The sequence below is a fragment of the Thamnophis elegans genome, chromosome 4 (assembly GCF_009769535.1).
Source record: "Thamnophis elegans isolate rThaEle1 chromosome 4, rThaEle1.pri, whole genome shotgun sequence".
Classification (NCBI taxonomy): Eukaryota; Metazoa; Chordata; class Lepidosauria; order Squamata; family Colubridae; genus Thamnophis; species Thamnophis elegans.
This window is the reverse complement of record NC_045544.1, coordinates 124,099,076-124,123,290: the sequence shown is the minus strand read 5'-3', so window position 1 is coordinate 124,123,290 and position 24,215 is coordinate 124,099,076. Positions and strand designations below refer to the sequence as shown.

Genomic DNA, 24,215 nt, shown 5'->3' with positions numbered 1-24,215 from the left:
GGGGAGAAAGACACTGGAAACATGGTGGCTGTTTGGAAAGAAGGTTTAATGATGAACAGGATCACATGGTTTGAGATCCTGAATAGAAAAGCCAAGAGATGCTGAGATTGCCTGGGTTTTATGCCCTCTCTGGGCTTTTGAATTTGAGCTTGTATTCTGATTGGTTGTCAGATTCCCAGGGGGCCGTGCAGGGATAACTTTGTAGGTTGTGTTTTTGAGTCCCAAGCTTGGTTGATGTAATGAAACGGCTTTGGGATTCCTATTATGGCTCTGTTTGAAGGAGGTAGATCTTTGTTATGTAGAATAGACTGGATTCAAATAATTTAACAACCAGTTCTCTGCCCTAATGACCAGATAGCCGTGGCTTGGTGGTCATGTGATTGGGTGGGTGTGGCCAACTCAACATCACTCATGTCGATGGGCGCTTTGCCTTAGCTGTTACAATGTAATAAGAGCTAGCCAGAGAGGCAGTTTCTGTAAGCAGGGCAATAAAGATTAGTCTAGAAATAACACCAGAATGTTTCCTTCCTGCCTTCCTTACAGGATTAGTCCTGTAAAGTGGAAAAAAACAAAATGAGATTTCTTCCAGCAAAAGGTTCTCCGAACTGCTTAGAAAGTTAACAGCCGGTTCTCCCGACTAGGCGCAAACTGGCTGAATCCCACCACTGACTGGCTCAGGCCTTAATGGCCCATTGACAACAGTGAGCAGGGCTGAGTTTCTGCTTCCCTTTCAGGAGAAAAATTCTGTTCTTTTAATATATCCTAAAATATCTCATTTTCCTAGGAGAGGGTCTAACTTCCTACAGCAGTTTTGTGATTTTTGCCTTCCAGTGACATGTCTGGTGTTATGCATTTCAATATTTGCTAAAGAATACGCAGGAGATTCTTCCAACCGATCATACATGCTTCAGTTTTCATTTAAGGAATAGAAAGTCGTCAGGAGAGGCTCTGGTGAATTAAGTCTAAAAACTTACACAAGACAATTGTGCAATTAGGTGACATTTCCCCATCATTCTCCTCCTCCTCCTCCCTTTGCAACTTGTTCCTGATCATCAAACTTCATTGTCTATGACCTCATCCGCTGACCAGAATTTAAAAATAGAAAGGAAAAAAAAAACACCAGCTAAAAATAGTGTCCAACTAACTTGGCAGCAGGGCTGTGTTCGAAAGAAATGGGAAAGGGGAGGGGGGGCAGATGCAGCAAAGAGGAATCTCCTTTCAATTGAAATATTTTTGGAACAGTCCCCCCCCCCCCACTTCGTGGATCTTGTTGGGAAGGAAACCTATTTGCCTGTGCTTTTTTTAAACTTCCTTTTCTTCTTCAAAACTTCTTATTTTCTCTTTGTTCTTTCCTTCCTTTGACAGCCCAAATGCCCAGGATAAAAAAAAATTATGCCTTTCTGTGTTTTGCCTTTAATTTCTTTTAATCCACTTCTTCCTCGGTGCGGTAGTTGTGTTGCAAGCTTTGATTAAGGTTGTTTCCTTCTAACTGGATTCTTTTTGCTTGATTCTAGATTGCTGGGGCCAGCAACCAGGGAGGAGAAATGTTGCTCCCCCACTTATGGCCTGAACCAGCAAGCAAACTACATTTCAAAAATGTTAATTCCAGAGAGTGATGCACATATGGCTTGCTGTAGCTTACTACCTGGGTGGGCAGATTTTAGGCTTATGAGATCTTTTCTGCTAAAACCCTAGAAATCCACCATCCAGGATTTGATGTAAAAGGGCACGAATGAATAGAATAGAATAACAGACCTTTAATGGGACCTTGGAGGTCTTCTAGTCTAACCCTCTGCTCGATCAGGAAACCCTATACCATTTCAGACAAGTGGTTGTCAAATCTCTTCTTAAAAACTTCCAGTGTTGGAGCATTTACAACCTCTGGAGTCAATTTGTTCCACTGATTAATTGTTCTGTCAGGAAATTTCTCCTTAGTTCTAAGTTGCTTCTCTCCTTGATTAGTTTCCACCGATTGCTTCTTGTTCTACACTCAGGTGCCTTGGAGAACAGTTTGACTCCCTCTTCTTTGTGGCAGCCCCTGAGATATTGGAAGACTGCTATCATGTCTCCCCTAGTCCTTCTTTTCATTAAACTAGACATATCCAGTTTCCGCAACTATCCTTTATATGTTTTAGTCTCCAGTCCCCTAATCATCTTTATTGCTCTTCTCTGCACTCTTTCTAGAGCCTCCATATCTTTTCTACATTGTGGCGACCAAAACTGAATGCAGTATTCCAAGTGTGGCCTTACCAAGGCATTATATAGTGGTATTTACACTTCACATGATCTTGATTCTATCCCTCTGTTTATGCAGCCTAGAACTGTGTTGGCTTTTTTGGCAGCTGCTGCACACGGCTGGCTCATATTTAAATGGTTGTCCAATAGGATTCCAAGATCCCTCTCTCAGTTACTACTGTTGAGCAAGGTACCACCTATACTGTACCTGGGCATTTTGTTTTCCTTGCCTAAGTATAGAACCTTACTTGTAACATTTGAAAATTGCTGAATCCACAGATTTATTTCAAATACAAATAGGCCTTGATATTCTTCATTAAAGAACCCTCTTCTCGCTAATCTCTCTTTTTCTTTATTTTAAGTAGGTTAAGTAGGGAAAGGGGCAGTTGTCATTGTTATCTTTAAAGAATATAGTGTCAAAAATTCTTGTGCGAACACTTAAGTTTCTCGGAGTTCTGTCAGTAGATCTTGATTTCTTTTCTGCCATTCTCTGGCTTGTAAGCTGCTTGCATCATTTTCATATATGCATAAAATAATTTGTGCATGAAAGAAGAAAGGAGCACTGGGACCCAATGCAACCAATTTAGAGGTAGGTAAGGAGGAGGAGGAGGTTTCAAAACTGCCCGGAGAGATTTTGAAGCATGCTTCAACATTCTAGTGACAACTGTTGTGTGCAAAAATATAGAAAATGAATTCATGCAATAACTCGAAAGAGGCTGTTGGAAGAAATATCCATCTGGGTTCGTTTCCAAGTGGGGAGGAAGACATGGAATCATGGTGGCTGTTTGGAAAGATGGTTTTAATGGTGAACAGGACAACATGGCTTGAGATCCTGGGCAAAAAGGCATGTCTCTGTGTGTGTGTGAGAGAGAGAGAGAGAGAGGGAGGGAGGGAGGGAGGGAGGGAAGGAGGGAGAGAGGGGAGGTTATGCCCTTTGTTGGGCTTTGAATTTGAGCTTATATTCTGATTGGTTGTCAGACTCCCATGGGGCCATGCAAGGGCAACTTTGTAGGCTGTCCTGAGTCCCAAGCTTGGTTAATTCTTGCTGGGTGATGATGTTATGAAAAGGCTTTGGGATTCCTATTATGGCTCTGACTGAAGGAGGTAGATCTTTGTTATGTAGAATGGACTGTTTCAGGCCTTAATGGCCCATTGACAAAGGAGGGGGGGGGGAATGAGTTTCTGCCTCCCTTTTAGGGAAATATTCTGCCCTTTTAATATTTCCTAAAATATTTCATTTTTCTAGGAGAGGGCTGGGTGCTAATTTCCTACAAGGCTTTCCTAAAAATATTACAGGCGATATTTTCAATTGTGTTTCTCCCCCAGACTTATCAACACAAGCATAACATCCAAATCCAAAGCTTAAAAATTTCAATGTATTTCTTAACCCTGAAATTTCTTTGTGGTCTCCTGTCCAAATACTAACCTGGTGTGATTAGTATTTGGAAAGGAGACATTAGGAAATCTCAGGGTTAAGAAATATTTTGGAAGTTGCTAAAACCTCCCGAACTGGTCCGAACTGGCTGAATACCATGTCTGAAAGATTTGTATGATTCGTTTCTATATGTAAACTACATGAATATATTATTGGAAATAAGGATAAAAAAAAGAAAAGCAGCCATTAATTACCATTACCATTTGCACAACCCTGGTATTTTAAAATCCCACCAAGTGTGCTAAAAGAGTGTGGAGTTACTGAAGGGCATTGAAGTACATTACGTGGTTATTCCTCCGCCAACAGCAGGGGGAGCTGCTGCTGTTCTTGATTCAGATCTAAAGAACTTTCTGTTAAATGGATAGATCCAGAGGGCTCTATGAGACTTTTCCGATGAAGATTCGTGCTTAATAATCACCTTCCTGTCGATCTATAAACCTTCCTCCCCCCGTCCCACTCACGCACATACCTCCAAACCTGATTGTATAAATAAGAACTTGGTTTATGTTTCTGTTGTACATGATTATACTAATATATGAATTTTAATGCTAGACAGAGACCCTGGTTGACAGTGGGTTTACGTGGATTGTGACAGCTGAAAAGGCCACAGGCATTCCAGGCAAACTTTCGGTGAGCAAATGCCAGACGTGAAGAGGCTGGGCTCATCCCTGCATCCTGCTTGCTTTACGAGAGACATTTTATTGAAGAGTGAATTGCACGTCATAAATCAAAGAATAACAGAGTTGGAAGAGGCCTTGAAGATCTTCTAGTGCAACCCTCTGCTCAGGCAGGAAACCCTATACCATTTCAGACAAGTGGTTGTCCAACATCTTCTTAAAAACTTCCCAGTGTTGGAGCATTCACAACTTCTGGAAGCAAGTCGTTCCGTTGATTATTTGTTCTAACTGTCAGGAAATTTCTCTTTAGTTCTAAGTTGCTTCTCTCCTTGATTAGTTTCCATCCATTGCTTCTTGTCCTGCCTTCAGGTGCTTTGGAGAATAGCTTGACTCCCTCTTCTTGGTGGCAGCCTCTGAGATATTGGGGCACTGCTATCATGTCACTTCTAATCCTTCTTTTCATTAGACCAGAGGTAACCCAATTCCTGCAATGGAATGTAACAACCAAAACTAGATGGAGCCTTTGTTTTCTTTGCAAACGCATTTTGTAGGAATCCATCCGTAACACAAGAATGCATCAGCTTAAAAGGGGGGGGGCAAGGGGTGTCCAAGAGTAACAAAAAAATGATATGGTAGCCATAACCAGAAAATGGAAGCTCCCAAAGTGTTTAAGGGCTTGACTTGCATAATGGTGGCTGCCATGTTGATTTTTTGACAAACCCCCCATGAACACACACAATAGGGAGACCTCTTTAACTTGGAGTTGAATCCCCCTCCCCCGGCCGTGCAAATGGCTGGCTAGGCAGTGGTTCCCAAACTTCTCCAGCCAGCAGAGAGAATTCTGGGAGTTGAAGTCCATAAGTCTTAAAGTTGCCAAGTTTGGGAACCACTGGGCTAGGGAATCCATTCTTTGCAGAAGTGGGACCCGATAACCACAAAAGGACACATCAATCAGTTTGATTGTCCATTAATCAATTAGATTAACAAAGTTGAAGGGACCTTGTAAGTCATCTAGTCCAACCTCCCACCCAAGCAAGAGATCCTATACCATTTCTGACAAATGGCAGTTCATCTCGTCTTCAAAGCCTCCAATGATGAAGCACCCACAGCTTCCGAAGGAAAGCTACCGGTATTCCATTGGGGGATTATTCTCACCGTCAGAAAGTTCCTCCTTATTTTTAGGTTGAATCTTTCCTTGATCAGTTTCCATCCATTATTCCTTGTCTGGCCCTCAGGTGCCTTGGAAAAGAACTTGACCTCCTCCCAAGATGCAATTTGTCTGTCTGCCGATAAGAACCTGCATCAGAAATGCCCATTAATTATTTTTAGGGATGCCCATTCAATCAGCGGCTCTTCTGACAGCGACCCAAGGGGGTTGAATGCTTAACTGTATGATCAGGAGTGGCAATAACGGATTGCTACATTTCATGCATCTTACTTCCATCCTAAGAAGAAGCATCTTGAATCCAGCAGGAGCTGATTTTAGGACGTCTGCATAAGGCTACCTCTGTGAAATGGGGGCGGGGGGGGGAGCAACATTATCCAATATATGTTTACTTGGAATTAAATTCCATGGCAATCTCTGTGTGCCTTAAGATTCGATTCACACTTAGCCAGTCGGTGTGTTGGCTTTCTAAGTTAAGCAAAGTCAGTTTGCTATGGTTTGTAAACCTTTTTTCAATTTTCTTGGCTTCTAATGCTGGGGTAAATCCAGCCTTGTAGCCTATTTAAAAACCACTATGAAAGAATCTTAAAAGCGATGTGCTGGTTACGTTTACATCTCAGAAAGAGTGAAATTTAAGGCTAAGTGCTGGTGTAGAAATTGTTCCCCTTTATGCCTGTAGCACTTAAAGCTTCCCTAGACCTGCCCAAGTGCCAATGTGGCAACCGCTGTTTGGGCTGCTGGCAAGAAAGGCCACTTTACCCATGTTGCAACCTGACATACAGAACATGCAACCAAATCACAGCCTCCCTCTTGAATTCTTCAACCCTTGGCCCCAGCCGACATCCCTGCTGTTTGGGTTTCTGCTACCCAATGAGCCCCTGTTAGCTCATCCCATGTAGCTGGCTCTGTGTACCCCTTCCATGTTGTTGTTGTTAGTTGCAAAGTTATGTCCGACCCATTGTTACCCCATGGACAACGTTCCTCCAAGCCTTCCTATCCTCTACCATCCTCTGGAATCCATTTAAGCTCACGCCGACTGCTTCGGTGACTCCATCTAGCCACCTCATTCTCTGTCATCCCTTTCTTCTTTTGCCCTCCATCGTTCCCAGCATTAGGCTCTTCTCCAGTGAGTCCTTCCTTCTCATTAGATGACCAAAGTATTTGAGTTTCCTCTTTAGGATCTGGCCTTCTAAAGAGCAGTCAGGGTTGATCTCCTCTAGGACTGACCGGTTGGATCACCTTGCAGTCCAAGGGACTCGCAGAAGTCTTCTCCAGCACCCTAGTTCAAAGACCTCCATTCTTTGGCGCTCAACCCCTTCCATAGGATTTGTTTGGGAATCATGCGAATCTAGAAAACTATTATCTTGGGGTAAGTTACAATTCACTTACCGTGGATAAGCCATGGTTTATTAACTAAGCCAGTTGTAGTTCCAACAGAAGAGAGTATCTGTTCAGATCTGAACTATGAGGTTCCTGGTGCTAAGTTTACTTGCAGATGATTCATGACCCAACTATGTAACAACAGGACAAGGGAGGATAAGGCTTGCTGCCGGTTTTGGTAGCGATGGGTGGCATTACTCCCTCTGATAATGTTGGGTCACAAAACACCCACATGCAAACAACCAAGCTCCGAGAGCTAAAAGGAAGCAAATGACTAGCTGTCTGCAAGGAATATAAATCCTTCCATTCCCCACTATCCTGTCAGAGCTGAAGAAGCTTCTTGGATGAGAAGCAAAACATCTTCAAAGAAAGACCAGAAAATCCAGTTGCCTCTTGAAAAAAAACCATCATTGGGACAACCGTGACCTGGACGACTGAGAATCTCTACAGACTTTTAACCAAGCTCAGAGAGCACCAAGGATCCCGGCAACCACCTGCATTTACACAACACAGATCAGTCGGGAAACTGGACGCCCAGTTAATATCACTTTACAATGCCTTGGTAAGGCCACACTTGGAATACTGCATCCAGTTTTGGCTGCCACGATGTAAAAAAGATGTGGAGACTCTAGAAAGAGTGCAGAGAAGAGCAACAAAGATGATTAGGGGACTCGAGGCTAAAATATACAAAGAACGGTTGCAGGAACTGGGTATGTTTAGTTTGATGAAAAGAAGGACCAGGGGAGACATGATAGCAGTGTTCCAATATCTCAGGGGTTGCCACAAAGAAGAGGGAGTCAAGCTATTCTCCAAAACATCTTAGGATAGGACAAGAAGCAATGGGTGGAAACTATTCAAGGAGAGAAGCAACTTAGAACTAAGGAGAAATTTCCTGAAAGAACAATTAATCAATGGAACAACTTGCCTCCATAGGTTGTGAATGCTCCAACAGTGGAAGTTTTTAAGATGTTGGATAACCATTTATCTGAAGTGGTGTAGGGTTTCCTGCCTAAGCAGGAGGTTGGACTAGAAGACCTTCCAATTCTGTTTCTCTATTTTTAAATTAAAATAGGGTCATTCCTAGCCATTGGAGATTTGGGAGAGAAAAACAGGTACACAAACATAGGAGGGTTGAAGACAAAGATACACTGATCGAAGATAACCTAAATGTATAATACAGGGTACACTGTAGTCCTCAATGTACGACCACAATTGAGCCCCAAATTTACGTGGTTAAGTGAAAAATTTGTCCCATTTTATGACTTTTCTTGCCACATTTGTTAAGTGAATCACTGCAGTTGTTAAATTCGTAACATGCTTCAACACTGGACGTTTTTAAGAAGATGTTGGATAACCTTTTGTCTGAAGTGGTGTAGGGTTTCCTGCCTAAGCAGGGGGTTGGACTAGAAGACCTCCAAGGTCCCTTCCAACTCTGTTATTCTATTCTACTCTATCTCATATAAAGCTAAAACCAAACTCATCATGGTAGATCGCCTGGCTTCCTCCCCACATGGCCCATCACCCCCCCACCCCCCACCCCCCACCCCAATAAGAGAACCTGCTCCGGGAAGTTGCAATCCAGGCTCGGGCGGGCGCGGCGTGGGCGGATTTCACTCCAAGCCCCAAATCACAAATTGGGAAGCATGAAAAGGGCTCCTGCGGACAGCGAGGGCAGCATCTCCTCCAATCACAGCTGACCGTCTCCTCGCGACCACGCCTCCTTCTCCCTCTCTTCGCCTTCCGATTGGCCGAGCCGTGGGGAAAAAACAAAAGCGGGCACGAGTGCGCCTTTCCTATATACCCCATCTATATATATGTGTGTGTGTAGAGAGAGCGAGAGAGGGCGAGAGCTGAGTCGGGCAAGGTTGCGTGGAAATGCGGGAAGGGAAGGCGCTGAGTTAGCGGCCGTTCCTCTCACAGTTTCGAGTCTCGTTGCAATGATTCTTTATTGCTCTTCTTCTTCTTCTCGTTAAGTGTCTTCATCACGTTGGGCATCATCAACCCTGCCAAGCCGCCGATTATACCAACCGGGCGCTAATGTTTCCTTTTGGCGGTCCTCCTTTCCACGCAGCGCGCGATTGAGCCATGGCTAAAAGGAGCTCCTTGTTTATCCGAATAGTGGAAGGGAAAAATTTGCCCGCCAAAGACATGTAAGTAAAAAAAAAAAAAAAAGCAGACGCGTTTTCCTGGCCTTTTGCCCCTCTTTATAAATTGCCAGATTTGCCTGCTTTCTGCGATGGGTCTTCCCGTTGCAATAACGCTCGGTGTATTTTGCTCTCCAGGATCCCCTAACTGAGTTAGAGAGATTGTGTGTGTTCCTTGGCCAAGCCTGTATAGGATCGCTTTGCAAGGGCAGCCTTGCAATGGTCTTCTTCGCCCATCCTGGCGGGCGCTAGGGGAGTTCCTGGCTAGCTTAAAGCGGGGAAGGGGTTTTTCCCTACGCTTGAATAACTTTACAATCTTTCCTCGCATTCAACCGGCGCTTGAGGGTCTGGGGGGAAACAGCGCATCCCGGGAGCCTTCCTTGCTCTTCTTTTCCTGGAGCTCAAACCTGGGCTGCCATTTGTCAGAAATGGTATAGGGTCTCCTGCTTGGGCGGGAGGTGGGGTGGACTAGATGACCTACAAAGTCCCTTCCAACTCTGTTAATGCGTAAAGTGTCTGAGACATTTGCAACTGTCTTTAAAATAGAAAAGGGCAGAGTGAGGTAGGCTTTTCCTCCGAAAATGCAAGCTTGGCAGGTGTATGTATTCATAGCTTTGTGTGAGACGTAAGAGACATTGGCCACATAAATTGGCATCCTTTTTGAGATGTGGACATCTGGTCTCCAAATCCCAATAATAATAATGTTTAATGAATAAAGTGTATATAATAATAATAATAATAATAATAATAATAATAATAATAATAATAATAATAATACCGATTGTCATCGGGGCACTTGGCACCATGTCCAAGAATTTTACAAGATACATCAACAAATTGCAGCTTCCTGCAATAACACCAGCGGAACTGCAAAAAAACTGTGCTACTCGGAACATCTTATATTTTAAAAAGGTATTTGGTTGATACCTAGGACGCTGGCAGCAAACCGTATCAACCATTAGCACCAGTCACTGATATTTGTAATGCATTTTTGAATGTTCAGTTGGCTGAGTTTCATGTTTAATGAATAAAGTATATAATAATAATAATACAGCCTGAATAAAGAAATCATCCTGGGCGGTGTGGGTGGGGTGTTCCACCTGTATTCCCTCACCCGGTAAGTGTCTGTCCACGCCGTTAAGATAATTTGCTGCAGTTTCTAAATCTCTACAGCTTTTTGTAATCTTATTTCTGCAAATTCAGATGGAAGCTCGTGGCATCATCTAAATTCGGTTCAGAATGGTATGATGTGTTCCTCAGATGCACAGTTCTAGCTGGTCATGGCTGTGGTTTTGAAAGGATGCATCTTTTAGTCCTTTCATTGGGATTCTAGCTCAATCAGTTTGGTCTGTTATGGATCCAGCGTGAAAAGGATGTTCAGAAATGGTTAGTTAGTCCAGTCGACAAGTTTAACTGTGTTGAGTGAACACAGGCAATGAAATGGCTGTCAAAAAAAGGTAAACACCCTTTTTTTTTTTTTGCAAGATCTTTAAAGTTGGATTCGTGTGTGCCAGATTTCAACCTAGCTCTTGGGTCTCTTTTTCTTGCTGAAATTGGCAATTAATGAGCTTTTTAGAATTTCAGCATTATTTGATGTTGGAGGACCAGAAACAGGAAAAAAAAAGTACTATGGCTGTCTAGAAAAAAATACGGAGAATCAAAAGGGAGAATATGCAGCAATTGCTATTCTCTATGATCTTGTATAGATCCTCCTGAAGGAAAATATTGGACTTAGAATGGTCTTTGCCATGGCTTTAAGGAAATAATCATGGAGTTGGGAGGGTGTTCAAGAATCACCTAGTTCAACCCTTTGCAATTGCAAGAAAATCACTCACTCACTTAATCAATCAATGAACGGATTCTTAAAGACCTCCAGAAATGGAAAATAAATTATATATATATATTTAGTGTCACAACCCCTGGTAAGCCCCAATTATGGGAGGAAGCTAACTGCTTCCATCATCTGTCAATCGGCTCGTCACAAGAGTCCATCACGACAGAAACCCAATATTTTTACTGTTGCCTTTGTTATATTTGTGTTTTTTTTTATTTGTGCTGATAAATAAATAAAGGGAGACTAGTATAGATCTATTTCAAGCTATTTAGCTCTCATCAGCTAGCCATACCCTTACTGGGATCCGAACCTGTGCTGTATGGTATCTTAGGCAAACGTCTTAGCCATTATGCCACAGGTCTCCTCCTTAGCAGCTGAAGCCAGGGAAGAAGGTATATATTTAGTGTCACAACCCCTGGTAATGGCTAAGACGTTTGCCTAAGATGCCATACAGCACAGGTTCGAATCCCAGTAAGGGTATGGCTAGCTGATGAGAGCTAAATAGCTTGAAATAGATCTATACTAGTCTCCCTTTATTTATTTATCAGCACAAATTAAAAAAAACACATATACATACATACATACATACACACACACACACACACACACACACACACACACACACACACACACACACATATATATATATATATATATATATATATATATATATATATATATATGGTTGAGGCACTAGAACCAGAAGACCCTGAGTTTGAATCCTCCCAGAGGTACAAAGCCAACCAGGTGACCACAGTCCAGTCACTCCAAGCCTTAGGAAAGAGGCAAGGACAAATCACTTCAGGAAAAACCTTGCCAAGAAAAGTGCAGGGTAGTCCTTTACTTGCAACCATTTGTTTAATGAAAGTTTAAAGTTACAACGGCACTGAAAAAAGTAATTTGTGATCATGTTTCATGCTTACGACTGCTTGTAGCATCCCTGTGGTCACGTGATCAAAATTTGGTTGCTTGGCAACTGGCATGTATTTAGGACGATCGCAGTGTCCCAGGGTTATCTGATCGCCTTTCGCTCCTCTTTTATTCCCTATGGGAGGGGCCATTCACCGTCCACCCATGGTCTTACTCCCAAGTCGACCCTTGTTCTTTAGCTGTTCCCTTCGTCTGGCAACTCTGTGCATGTGCACCCTGGGAACAGGCTCCAGCTGTTTGTCTGCCTCACTGATGTCTGACTCCGAAGGCAGCTGATAACTGTCAGACAGCCCTGGCCCCATCTCTGCCTCTCACACAGAGCCCTCATCAGAGCCTTCCCCAGATTCCAGGACTGGCCCATGTTCCTCCCCAACCTCCTCACTGTCCGATTCTGCTGTCATACTTCACTGGCCACCGGCAGGCCACAACCACACCAAAGACAAATTCCCTGTGTGTCCAATCACACTTGGCCAATAAAGAATACTAAATTTTGAAATTTTTCAAGATCAAGTAAATATTTCCTCCCTTCAGCGAGGAGTTAGAATGAGAAATTCACTGTACTCAGATGTCTCCATCAGTTGAAATCGTTCAAAAAAGGAGGGACAAGGCAAATTCAGGGACAATCGGCTCCTAGTTTTGAGGGTGTTTTGGCATCCCGCCTTCAGCCTACACGGAGGGGAACAACAGTAAAAGCTGTGTCGAAGCATCCCGACCATTTGGCCTGTGTATTGGATCATGCACACGTGAAGAGGGCACATAACACAAGACACGGCTTCTGTCATTGAGATGGAAACCTCAAGATCAGGGGAACAAGAGCAGAAGATGGCTACCACCTTCTGACCACAGAATGACTTTGGTTATTTATGGTGGAACAAAGCAAGGTTTTGGCTTTAAGGTAGACATGACTTTTTCACATTCTTACCCTTTCTGGCTTGATAATGCTACACAGGACAAGAGCTTGATAGATAATAATAAATGACAAAATCACCACCAGTCAAATGCAGAAGGCAGATTTACTCAGAATAGCTTACATCTTGTGACAATATATCAAACGTCCATATCTGCCTATCTCAGGTCCTTGGGAAAGACTCAACAGGTAGATAAAAGTGCCAAATTCAGTCTCAACATCTGGGCTGACTGTGTGACGGATCATAAAAATAATATCAAACAATTTAAGCAGGAGATACATTAGTTATAGATATACGCAAAATGTATGTATACTGTATGTATAAAGGTCAAGGTAAAGGTTCCCCTCGCACATAGGTGCTAGTCGTTCCCGACTCTAGGGGGTGGTGCTCATCTCCGTTTCAAAGCCGAAGAGCCAGTGCTGTCCGAAGACGTCTCTCTGGTTATGTGGCTGGCATGACTAAACGCCAAAAGTGCATGGAACACTGTTACCTTCCCACCAAAGGTGGTTCCTATTTTTCTACTTGCATTTTTATGTGCTTTCGAACTGCTAGGTTGGCAGAAGCTAGGACAAGTAACAGGAGATCACTCTGTTACGTGGAGCTAGGGATTTGAACCGTCAAACTGCTGACCTTTCTGATCGACAAGCTCAGAGTCTTAGCCACAGAACCACTGCATCCCATGTATAAGTATATAGCATAGCATTTAGAACAAGAGTATTATTTTATTGGCCAAATGTGATTGGACACATAAGGAATTTGTCTCCAATGCATAAGTTGTCAGTGTACATACAAACAACAAAATGATAATCATAAGATACCAATAGGAGAAAGTAATAGGAAAGATGGAAAAATATAATTTATTTATTTGGTTTTGTTGCTATCTATTCGTACAATTTGCTATTCTGCTGGAGAGGAGGTGTTGGAGAGAAATCCTATTTCAAACAGAAAAACTATATGAACAAGAAATTACAATAGGTCAGTTTTTGATATTGTTTCAATGTTGTGTGATGTTTGGCTGTTCCATTTGCACCATTCTTGATATATTAGTAAATTTCAAGTAACGAACTAGTGTATTTTTTGAAATATTGTTATGATATTATAATTTTCTTTTCTTTTTTATGGATGTAAATCCCCGAGAGTCACTTTGAAGTTGACAGTATGCAAATCAGATAATAAATAAGAATAGTCAAGAATATTCACGTTCTTTGCTTACAACAATTTATTTAAATTTATGTTAAGAATCCTGTGGATGTTAGCCAAAATATGGAAGTAAGAAGATGAGCTGTAGCCGAATGGATTAATACTGCAATCTCTTGGAAGGCATTTCTAAAATTGCCTTAAATTCTCAGGAAATATTTTCTGAGATATAAAACAAATACATTTCAGAATAAAAGGAGCCTCTTTTCGTATTTTAAAATGAAAAATAAGATGACACTCCTTATTCCTACAAATGTGGCAGTAATTAATTTCTGTTTCATCTACCGGTATTTCTTCAACTTCTTTTAAAAAGTGGTTTCTGGCGTACTTAAATTCTTCCGAAATTAACAGATATGAATACTTAATGAAATTAACAAGTTTCAGAAGGAGGAATGCCAAATAAGAAAAAACTTAATTTGAATAAACGGCGTAGAATCATTCTAAGATAATTTAAATTCAGTTTAAATTTTTTGATTTTTTTAAAAAAAATGTTTTATTAGAACTAAAGCTGGTTTGGTAATATTATTATAAAGCTTCTTTCAGATCAGAACAAACAGATCTTCCAAGTCCTATTTATGCACAATTGTCATCTGATGGAATCTCAAAAGTGGACCTATGGATAAATGCATTTTTTGAAGGAGTTGCTTTCATTTCATGCTGACGTTGATTGTTAGTGGCCCAAAACCTACAGGAACAGGGAGCATACAAAGTAAATAAATATGCAAATAGAAGCTCAGATGATTTTTCATCTGAAATTAACCCATAATGTAAACTGATCATTGGGAAAATTGTTTGTTTGTTTAACAAATGGTATATCATATATGGACCAGCGAGATATATTAACATTTCACCCAGATTAATAAAACACAATAAAATATAGATGTTAAAAAGATCTATGTTCAAATACCAATGTCTGGGCCTTCTAATCATTGAAGTGCAGTATCAATTTTATTTTTAAAAAAATCAGATACTGGACCAGTATATCTTCTCAGCTTATAGCCAGTCATGATATGAGCTATAGATGGATGGGGAAAAATAATCAAAATTTTATCAACCTGGTTTTTCCATGTATATCTTGTAGGACTTTCCCTATACATCTTGAAGACCATTGCAGGAGATCCAGGGTGGATGTAGCCTCCATCTCTGCCCCACCAGAAAGCACCCACAATCGTGATCAATGCTAGCTATATCCTGGTTTTAAACCTGACTGAAAAGGTCAAATAATTTGGTTCTAGGGTCCTCTGTCCCATTACCTTATTAATCACCTTACCTAAAAAGGGAAGAATGAACAAAAAAAATCCCAATACTATTGAGTCCCACAGTAGCGTCTTGAAAAGGGCCAGATCAAGTTCAAGCTGGACCACCCCTCACTCATAGCTGAACTTAACAACTGTAAGTTTCAATAGGTCTTGATTAGCCAGGAAGGAGATGGCTGTAATACTCAGGTAGTCATGGCCAAAGCCCTTAGGACAATGTTGGCGAACATTTTCAGCATTTAGTGCTGAAATGGGAGTGTGTGTATGTGTGGGGGAGCATGCAGGGAAGCGGAGCTTCCGGTTTCCGGCATGTGCTTGTGCGATGGTCACCTAGTCTTCTGGTTCCTGGCGTGCATGCGCGGGCAAAGACCAGCTGGCCAGCGCACCAGAACCCGGAAGTAATGGTTGGCTTGCCCGGAGAGGTAGCTCTGTTTGCCACTTCCGGCATGTGTGCCATAGGTTCACCATCACAGCCTTAGGACTTTGTCCATTTCTATGGTTCTTCCCAAATAATCAATCCTCTCTCAGTGTCCAGCTCAAGGAAGGTCTGAATGGCTTTATTCATCAGATACCTTGAACAATAGCCCTGCAGATGTTCCTCTGGCAAGGAGGGATCAGATCATCTTAAACAGGGCTTCTAGCTAACTATCTACATATGTGATGAAGGGAAAATAATTTAAATTTCACCATGCTTGTCACCACAAAGAAAGCCTTAATAAAGGCTTTTATACAAATTGGTTAGATTTGCTCATCTCCCAGGGGCATTTCTGCCATTTCGTCTCTTAAGAGTTCCTCTGAAAAATCAGGAACGGTGAACAGGGAGAGGTCACACAGGAATAATCCAATCCAAAACTGGACTGTTGTTCCTCTCATTTCAAGTGGCATTTAATAATGCAGTTGAACTGCACAGCCTAGCCTCAAGAACCAATGATCTCTGAAAGCCAACAAGGCTTGGAGCAGATCGATTAAACAGGTCCCAATTCTTTTCCGAGTAGGAGTACATTAAACAGTGGGTTTCAAAAGAAACCTAGAGAGGAACTGTATTTTGAAACCCCTTGTACCAGATAAGGTACACTGTTAAACACTAGGGTTTCCTGCTTGAACAGAGGGTTGAACTAGAGAAGCTCCAAGGTCCTTTCCAAATCTATTATTCTGTTACTCTGAAAGGTGAAAGCCAAAATATATGCCCAATGATAAGCTGCAAGAGTCAAAAATTAAATCTGCTTTCCCCAAGAGTTGTAATTTATAGATGAAAAAGTTGAAGAATGCCCCTGTCAAAGGAAGCTATTGAATAATGAATAAATGTCCTTAAAGTAATGTGAAGGAATTAAAATAAGAAGAGCTCCTAAAATATCAGTCATACCATTTGGAAGTAAATGAATCTTAATACACAAAATAATTATAGACCGTCTGTCTAGATCTCTTTTCATTTGTGTCAGAATTTGGAATAATTTCAAAACTTTGCAATTAAGGCAGCTTCTTAAGAATCTTTTTGTTTTGCCAAAATAAAGGCATAAAATAAAAACAGCCTAAAACTCCAATGTTAGAAAAACGCCAGAATTATCACTAGGACTGAATGACATCAAATCTGATTTATTTCAAATTACAGAGTAACCAAGCTCTCACGTTAGATTAAAAAGGGTGTTGGTACTTACCTGATACGCCTCTTCTCATAGTGGGGGGAGGAGTATCCAGAATGGGTTGACCTTGTCCTCTCATGATTGGATGAGTCAGATAAGCTCTTTGGGCAACGGCCCCTGGCCAGCAGGCCCTCCCAGATTTGACGAAGAGCTCCATCCGACTCGTTGCACCATTCACTCCAGACTCTTAATTCAGTTCTTAGCTTTTATCGTCTTCAACATCAATATTTATATAACTTCATAAAACCGTGAACATAAAACTTAGTCGTACAAACATAGTCAGGGGGGGACTGGATACTCCTCCCCCCACTATGAGAAGAGGCGTATCAGGTAGGTACCAACACCCTTTCTCCATAGTGAGGGGGGAGGAGTATCCAGAATGGGACGTACCAAAGCCTGCACGTCCCTAGGGAGGGAGACCCAAGAGGCCCTATGTCCCCCGCTCATGCCAGTTGAGGCGTGGGCCCCGCCCTGTGAACCGCCTGCAACGCCCTGCATCCAAAGAGGCTTCTGCTGAGGCAAAAGAGTCCAGTTTATAGTTCCTAGCAAAGGGAGAGGGGAAAGCCCACGTGGCTGCCCTGCAGATTCCGGCCAGGGCTGTCTGCGTGGCCCAGGCCCTGGACGTGGCTGCGCTCCGCGTGGAGTGAGCTGTGATATGATTGGTGTCTGTAAGCCCTGTGATTGGTATGCAGTGGCAACGCAGGTTTGCAACCACCTACCTATTGTGGTGGAAGTCACCCTGTTACCCAGGCCCCTATTTGGAAGGAAACAAACAGAGCTTCGGATTTCCTGTCTGGCCTGGTTCTCCTGAGATAATCCTCAGAGCCCTCCTTATGCCCAGAGTGAGCCACTTCTTTCCCCACGTCTGGACAGAAGTTGGGCAAATCAGTCCCTGGGTTTGATGGAAGCAGAAGCCCACCTTGGGATGAAGGGCGTAACCCCACTCTGTCTTGGTGGGGGAAGCAGAGACCCTCCCCGGTGGAGAGCTTGCAGTTCGTATATCTGCCTGGCGGGGGGGGGGGATGGCCACCAGAAAGGCCACCGTGAGAATCAGGAACTTAAGAGAAGCTGTTCGTAAAGGCTCAGATGGAGCGCCTATTGGAGCATCCCCTACCCTGTGTAAGTCCCAGGAATGGTACCTGAATGCTGTGTGCGGTTTGGGGTTGGAAGCCCCCTTGAGGAATTGCCTGACCATAGGATGGTGAGTCAAGCTCTGGTTCCTGCCACGCAGGAGAACTGGCGAGATGGCTGAAACCTGTCTCCTAATTGTGTTAGAAGCTAATCCTCTGTCCCGGCCTGCCTGGAGGAGGTCCAGAATCTGAGGCACTGAGGCCTGGCTAGGATTGTGCCCCAGGGAATTACACCATGAGGCAGAGGCCCGCCACATGGAGCCATAGATACGCTCTGTGGAGGGTATGCGGGCAGTCTGGATAGTCTGCATCACCCTGGGGAGAAGAGGTCTTTCCCCAGGATGCTCCGCTCAAGAGCTAAGCAGTCAGCTGGAGCCATTGAAGGTCTGGGTGCTCCAGCGACCCCTGGTGAAGGGATATCCCTCCTGGGGGATTCTCCATGGCCTCTCCGCTGAAAGCGACTGGAGATCTGCAACCACAGCCTCCGGGGCCAGTGAGGCGCCAACAGAACCCCTTCCGCCCCCTCCTGAAGGGTTTCCCATATGACCCTGGGGATCCGACAAGGCATACCGACAACCCCTGGGCCAGGGGCTTCATAGATCGTCTGCCCCTTCTGCCCCCCCATGTCTGGTACCTGGAGAAGAACCTCAGGAGCTGGGCGTTGAGGGGCGTGGCGAATAAGTCGCCCTCCGGGCGTCCGAAGCACTCCGCCAGCTCCTTGAAGATTGTTGGCTGCAGCTTCCGCTCCAAATTGTCCCCTTGGTCCGGCTGAGCCAGTCGGCTCAGATGTTCCCCACCCCTGCTATATGTTCTGCACTCAGTGAATGTTGTCTAAATTCATAGGCTATCTGAGGTGCTTCTGCGATCTCTCATAGTCGGACATCCCATTCTAAGTTTGTGGTGGGTTCTGGCATGGGGACCAGCCTGTCTGACCCTTTTTCCCCCCGGCCATAAGGGTGCTATGATTCTATGGCTAGGATTAGCGCAGAGATATTCTGAATGTGAACACAGACGGAGTTTAATAGGCGGCCACTAGAGTGCGTGTAAAGATGAAGTGAGGGAAGCTAAGCTCACAATAAAGGCCTGCCACAAAGGTAAAATAATAATAATAACAAGAACCACAACAACAATAATAATAATAATAAAATAAAATATAAAAGGGGGCATCTTCCTGCCTGATAAAACCAAGAAAGATTAAGGAAACGATTGGTCCCTTGCTGGGAGAAAGTGGCCCGAAGCTGACAAGCAGCAGGGGTAAGGCAGAACTATTTAACTCATGCTTGGCATCTGTCTTTACCCGAAGGGATAAACAATCCAACCTATCAAGAACAGCGCCCCAAATTCAGATTAGGGACCCAAGATGAGATAGGGAAGAAATGGTAGCCTGTCTATCTTAGGCAAAGTCCAATTCCCAGGACCAGGAAGGAGGTAGGCTTGGGGGGGGATTGATCCACCGCCTGCCTCTTTAACTTCTTGATAGGTCTCCTTTTAGCCCTTTGCTGCCTCCCTCGCTCTTGGCTAATGCCTCTGCGATCGTCTCTCACCTTGGTGGTTGTTGCTGGAGGTCTGAGCTGGGCTCCTGCCGGCCTCCTGAGCTGCTGGGGGCTGACATCTTGGACCACGTGGTTTCAAGATGGCCCCCCCGGCTCCAAATTCAAAGGGCTCCTCTTTGCTGGAGCACATGGAAATGGCTTTTGCCTTTGCAGGCTTGCCATGCGGCTGCCGCTCCCCTGCCTCCCGCAGCTGTTTCTGAGCCTTTCCGGCTCTCACCTTGTCCACTGGTGATAGCTGCCAGCACAGGTTTTCCAGGTGATTTTAACAACCCTCGTGGCTCAACCCCTGAGGGGAGCGGAGGAGCGCTTCTGCTCCTGAGAAGCCTCTGCATCAAGGGCTGCCTCTAGGAGGCATGTGTGCCCGGTTCTCCTGCTTGCCCGACAAGGGTCCTCACTGAGTGACTCCGTCTCACTCAGTGGCCAGGGCAGTGTGCCGCCCCAGAGGGCTTGTGGCAGTCCAGTCCTTGCAGGAGGAGGCTGTGTGCGATGTAGGGAGGCAGGATTCGCTGGGTCCAAGTTTATTTTCCTTAATCCTTTGTAAATTACTGGAGGTCCAGAGTGGTGCAACCTTTCCCTTGAGTGGGATGAGTCAAATCTGGGAGGGCCTGCTGGCCAGGGGGCGTTGCCCAAAGAGCTTATGTGACTCATCCAATCATGAGAGGACAAGGTCAACCCATTCTGGATACTCCTCCCCCCTCACTATGGAGAAAATGGAACGTTCTGGCTTATTTAAACGTAATATTATATGCACCAATAGGCATATTCCAGTCACCCAATAGCACATAAGCACTCTGTAAACCCCTTTTCAGAATTTAGAGGCTCTAAAGCAGGTGTCAAACTTGATTTCACTGAGTGCCGCATCAGGGTTGTGTTTGACCTCAGCGTCCGGTGGCTTTCCTGAAACCTGGGTACTCTGTAAGAAAAAGGTTCGCCATCACTGACCTAGCAATTCAATTTCTCCTCTAATCTAGAGGATTGTATAGTTCAGGGATCCTGGGAGTATCATTTGATGATTTTCTGGAAGTTACTCCTCCAAACCCACAGGTGTCTTTTTCCAAAAGGTAGCTGGACTTTCTTTTTTCTTGAAAAAAGTTCGCTTCTAATCCAAGAAGCTTCTTCCATTCTTGGATGAGAAGCAAAATGTCTTGGAAAAAGCACCTTTAAAGGGACAAATATGGCCCGGATGACTAAGAATCTCCATAGACATTTAGTTCTCCAAACATGTCTTCCGTTATCTGGAATACTATGTACTGCTTTTAGTTTGAAGGATTTACTTCCTGACCTGCCACAGCATACAGAAATAGCCAGTTTGTCATGCTTGGAAGCACAGTTTCATTTTTTTTAAAATTTAATTATTAGTGGCAGGCATGGTGGCTCAGTGGTTAAGACTCTGGGCTTCTCAACTGGAAAGCTGACAGCCCAGGTTTGAGACCAGAGCTCCATGCAATGGGGTGAGCTCTCATTTCTGACCTAGCTCCTACCAATCTAGCACTTTGAAAGCATGCAAGTGCAAGTAGATAAATAGGTACCACTTTGGTGAGTGTTCTGTGACATCATGCTGGCCACATGACCACAAAAATGTCTTTGGACAGCGCTGACTCCGTGGCCTTGGAATGGGGATGAGGACTGCCCCCTATAAACAGCAATAACATCATCTTCATTGTCATTTAACAATCCGATGATCCCTTGTGGGGTGGAGTCTGGGCAACTGAATGGAGCTAGCAGAGTGTTTTAATGGCCAGATGCCGTTCCTGTCGCCAATGCTGAGTTTCATTCAACAGATATATTCTCAGTGTATCCAGAGGGAGAAATATTTCCTAGGATCCAATTCAGCCTCCTGTTGTAAGATGACAGCTCACACCTAGGCTACTCATTACAATGACTAGTGGAGTAAAATTTGCAGAGACTCCTTTATCTTTATTTAATTATTAAATTTATATGCCACCCATCTCCCTGCCCAGAGTTCCCTAGAATGCTCTTCATAAGTGTCCAATAATCTCCATTCCTTTTGTAGCAAAGCAATTACAAGAGGCAGGCCCTGATTGTCTGATTATCTTTTGCTGAGAAAGGAACTATTATTTTTCAGTTTGGAATCAAAAATTAAGACTTCGAATCTATAAACTCTTTTCCTCTTTGAATATTGAATAGAAGAACTACTGTAGCATTGTGTTGCTTAATTTATGCAAATCTAAAAGGCAATAGTTTACTGATTTGTCGTTTTTCCCTGGGAGCACTGACTGATACAATTCAATAAAAAAATATCCCTGAAGCATAATGTTTCTTCAATTTAACAAAAAACAGAGATCTATATCATTTTAGAAATAGATTTTGTACATGAAGTGTTAACTCTTTTTTTTTACCCTTTTCTCCTAAGGATTTAACTTTAAATAATTATTGCTTTTTGGATAAGAAGCATACAGTGTACAGTAACACAGCTGAATTAATACATTTGCATATTCCATGCAAAGACAGCAGGATAATTGAATCCCTATGAAAAAAAATCTTAGTGTTCCTGTTCCATCTGTGTAATAAAATCTTTACAGTTCATTAGAGGTACATCTAGAGACAGTTTAAAGGAGGTACAGTATTTAACTTGTTCTTCAAATAAGGGTATCCATTTCCAACAACTGTGGTTGGAGATAGATAATGAGGAATGAAATACCACGACATAACAATTGTTTAGAAGTGGTTTTTATATGCAAGAGAAAGAAAAGGGTGTTCACATTGGAAAGGACGAAAAGGTGCTTGAAATCCATAAATTAAAACTGTGTATATAACCTAGAGGGGTGTGTGTCACAATTGAGAAAGGAATTTGACTTAGATTCAGCAGTACGCACAAAAAACCAAAATGACATCAACACGCAAATATGCCACAATTACATACTTATATCATGATAGCTAATCTGAGTTGCAGCATTGCATGCTGACATCATCATACTCTGTGTGTGTGTGTGTGTGTGTCTGTGTGTCTGTGTGTCTGTGTACACAGCATGGAGGCGTAATGGTGAAGGCGTGCATCTCCTACTTGGAAGGTTGAGGGTTCAATCCTAAATAGTGCAGATGTTTCTCTCCTAGGGTGCAAAGAGAAAATATCTGCTGCGAACTCCACATAGGTGTCAGGAAGGGCATCCGGCCAGTAAATTCTCAGCTCCATCCAGGCCCCCAGCTCTACCTTGAATTAAGGGATTACGGGATCATTAAAAATGTGTGTGTGTAGTTTGCTTCCATTGTTTTTCCATAGATATCCTTTCTCAGTTCCTCCCCAATTGTTGTTTGATCCATTGATACAGAAATGTAAAAAAAAAATTAAAGATGCTTTTTGCATTTATGCAGTGTTTCCACAAAAGCAACCCCCCACACACACACAAACCCAGCCCTTTTAACACTAGGCATAATCTGAATTCCATATTCATATTTTTAATTATTTACTTTTTAAAAAGAGATTAAAGTATGGCATAACCATGGATAAACCTAACCCTCTCATGTTCCTCCTGCCATATAACTCTTGAATGCCATGATCTCTTTTAGTTTGACCAGGGGTGGGTTCCTGCCAGTTCTAACCTCTTCTATAGAAGAGGTTCCACAAATCTACAGTGCCGTTTAGAACGGGTTCCAGCTCCCTCCCCATCATCAAGATGAAGAGCGAGAGGAGGAATTCTGGGAGTTGAAGTCCACAAGTCTTAAAGCTGTCAAGTTTGAACACCCCTGGGGTTTTTTTTTCTAAAGGGTTAGGGGTGCAAATGTTTTGTAACTTGACAGCTTTAAGACTTGCTTCAATGCCAGAGTTCCTGAGCCAACATTTTGGTTGCTAAGCAAGAGTGTTGTTAAGTGAGTTTCACCACATTTTACAAGTTGGCCATGCCCACCCAGTCACATGGTCGGCAAGCCACTCCCACCTGGTCACATGGCCACCAAGCCACTCCCACAAAGCAGGCCACATTTACAGAAGAGGTTCTAAAAAATTTTGAAACCCACCACTGAGTTTGTCTGCTATAATTTAGCAATTATAGGGATGAAAAAGGAGACAAATGTAGGGCAGAATATAAATCTGTTTTGCCTCCCCTTCCCCACATTTTTTCAAAAGTCTTGAGTCCTTCTGCACATCTCCAGAGACATATTTTTCTAATAACAACTCCTCAAGTACAAGACACACAGCGTGATGGAAACTGCCCTTTGCCTTACAATATCATACCCAAGTGTATAAGAAGAAGAGTTTGCATTACAACACTACAGTCCATGTGTCCTCACTTGTTTCCCCTCTTTCCCATCTCACACGCCTACGCACAACTCTCTGGCTGTCCTTCCTGCCTTGAATTCTTTCTGATACCTGAGAAGGAAGGCTAAGCCTTTTAATGTTTTAAAAAGGACAGCAAGAAGCAACCCTATCTGGAAATGTTATGATGCCCCCTTAAACACTCCCAAGCTGGGGAAAAACAGATTCCTGGGTCTGCCTTTCAATACACAGCCGTTTCCTCACTTTCTTCTACTTATCAGTCTGCATGTGTGACATTGAGAACTGAAAATGTGCAACCTGTTGCCACAAAATGGGAAGTCTGGCTGGTGTTGACATATAGAAGGACTTTCCTTGGATGATCTCAAGGTAGAAAAACAAAATGCCCAGGTACAGTATATGTGGTACCTTGCTCAATAGTAGTAACTGTGAGAGGGATCTTGAAGCCCTAGTGGACAACCATTTAAATATGAGCCAGCAGTGTGTAGCAGCTGCCAAGAGAGCCAACAGAGTTCTAGGCTGCATAAACAGAGGGATAGAATCAAGATCACGTGAAGTGT

The 24,215-nt window shown here is 43.2% G+C and overlaps 1 protein-coding gene across 1 annotated transcript in view; it reads left to right on the top strand.

Annotated features, from left to right (window-relative positions):
- The first annotated feature begins 8,644 nt into the window (after nucleotides 1-8,644).
- The window catches only part of LOC116507977 (ras GTPase-activating protein 4-like), a 104,505-nt gene continuing 88,934 nt past the window's right edge, over nucleotides 8,645-24,215 (top strand). The window contains exon 1 of the mRNA XM_032216412.1: nucleotides 8,645-8,982. Coding sequence (XP_032072303.1) covers nucleotides 8,918-8,982 — 65 coding nt within the window. The 5' untranslated portion in view covers nucleotides 8,645-8,917. The remainder of the gene's footprint in view (nucleotides 8,983-24,215) is intronic.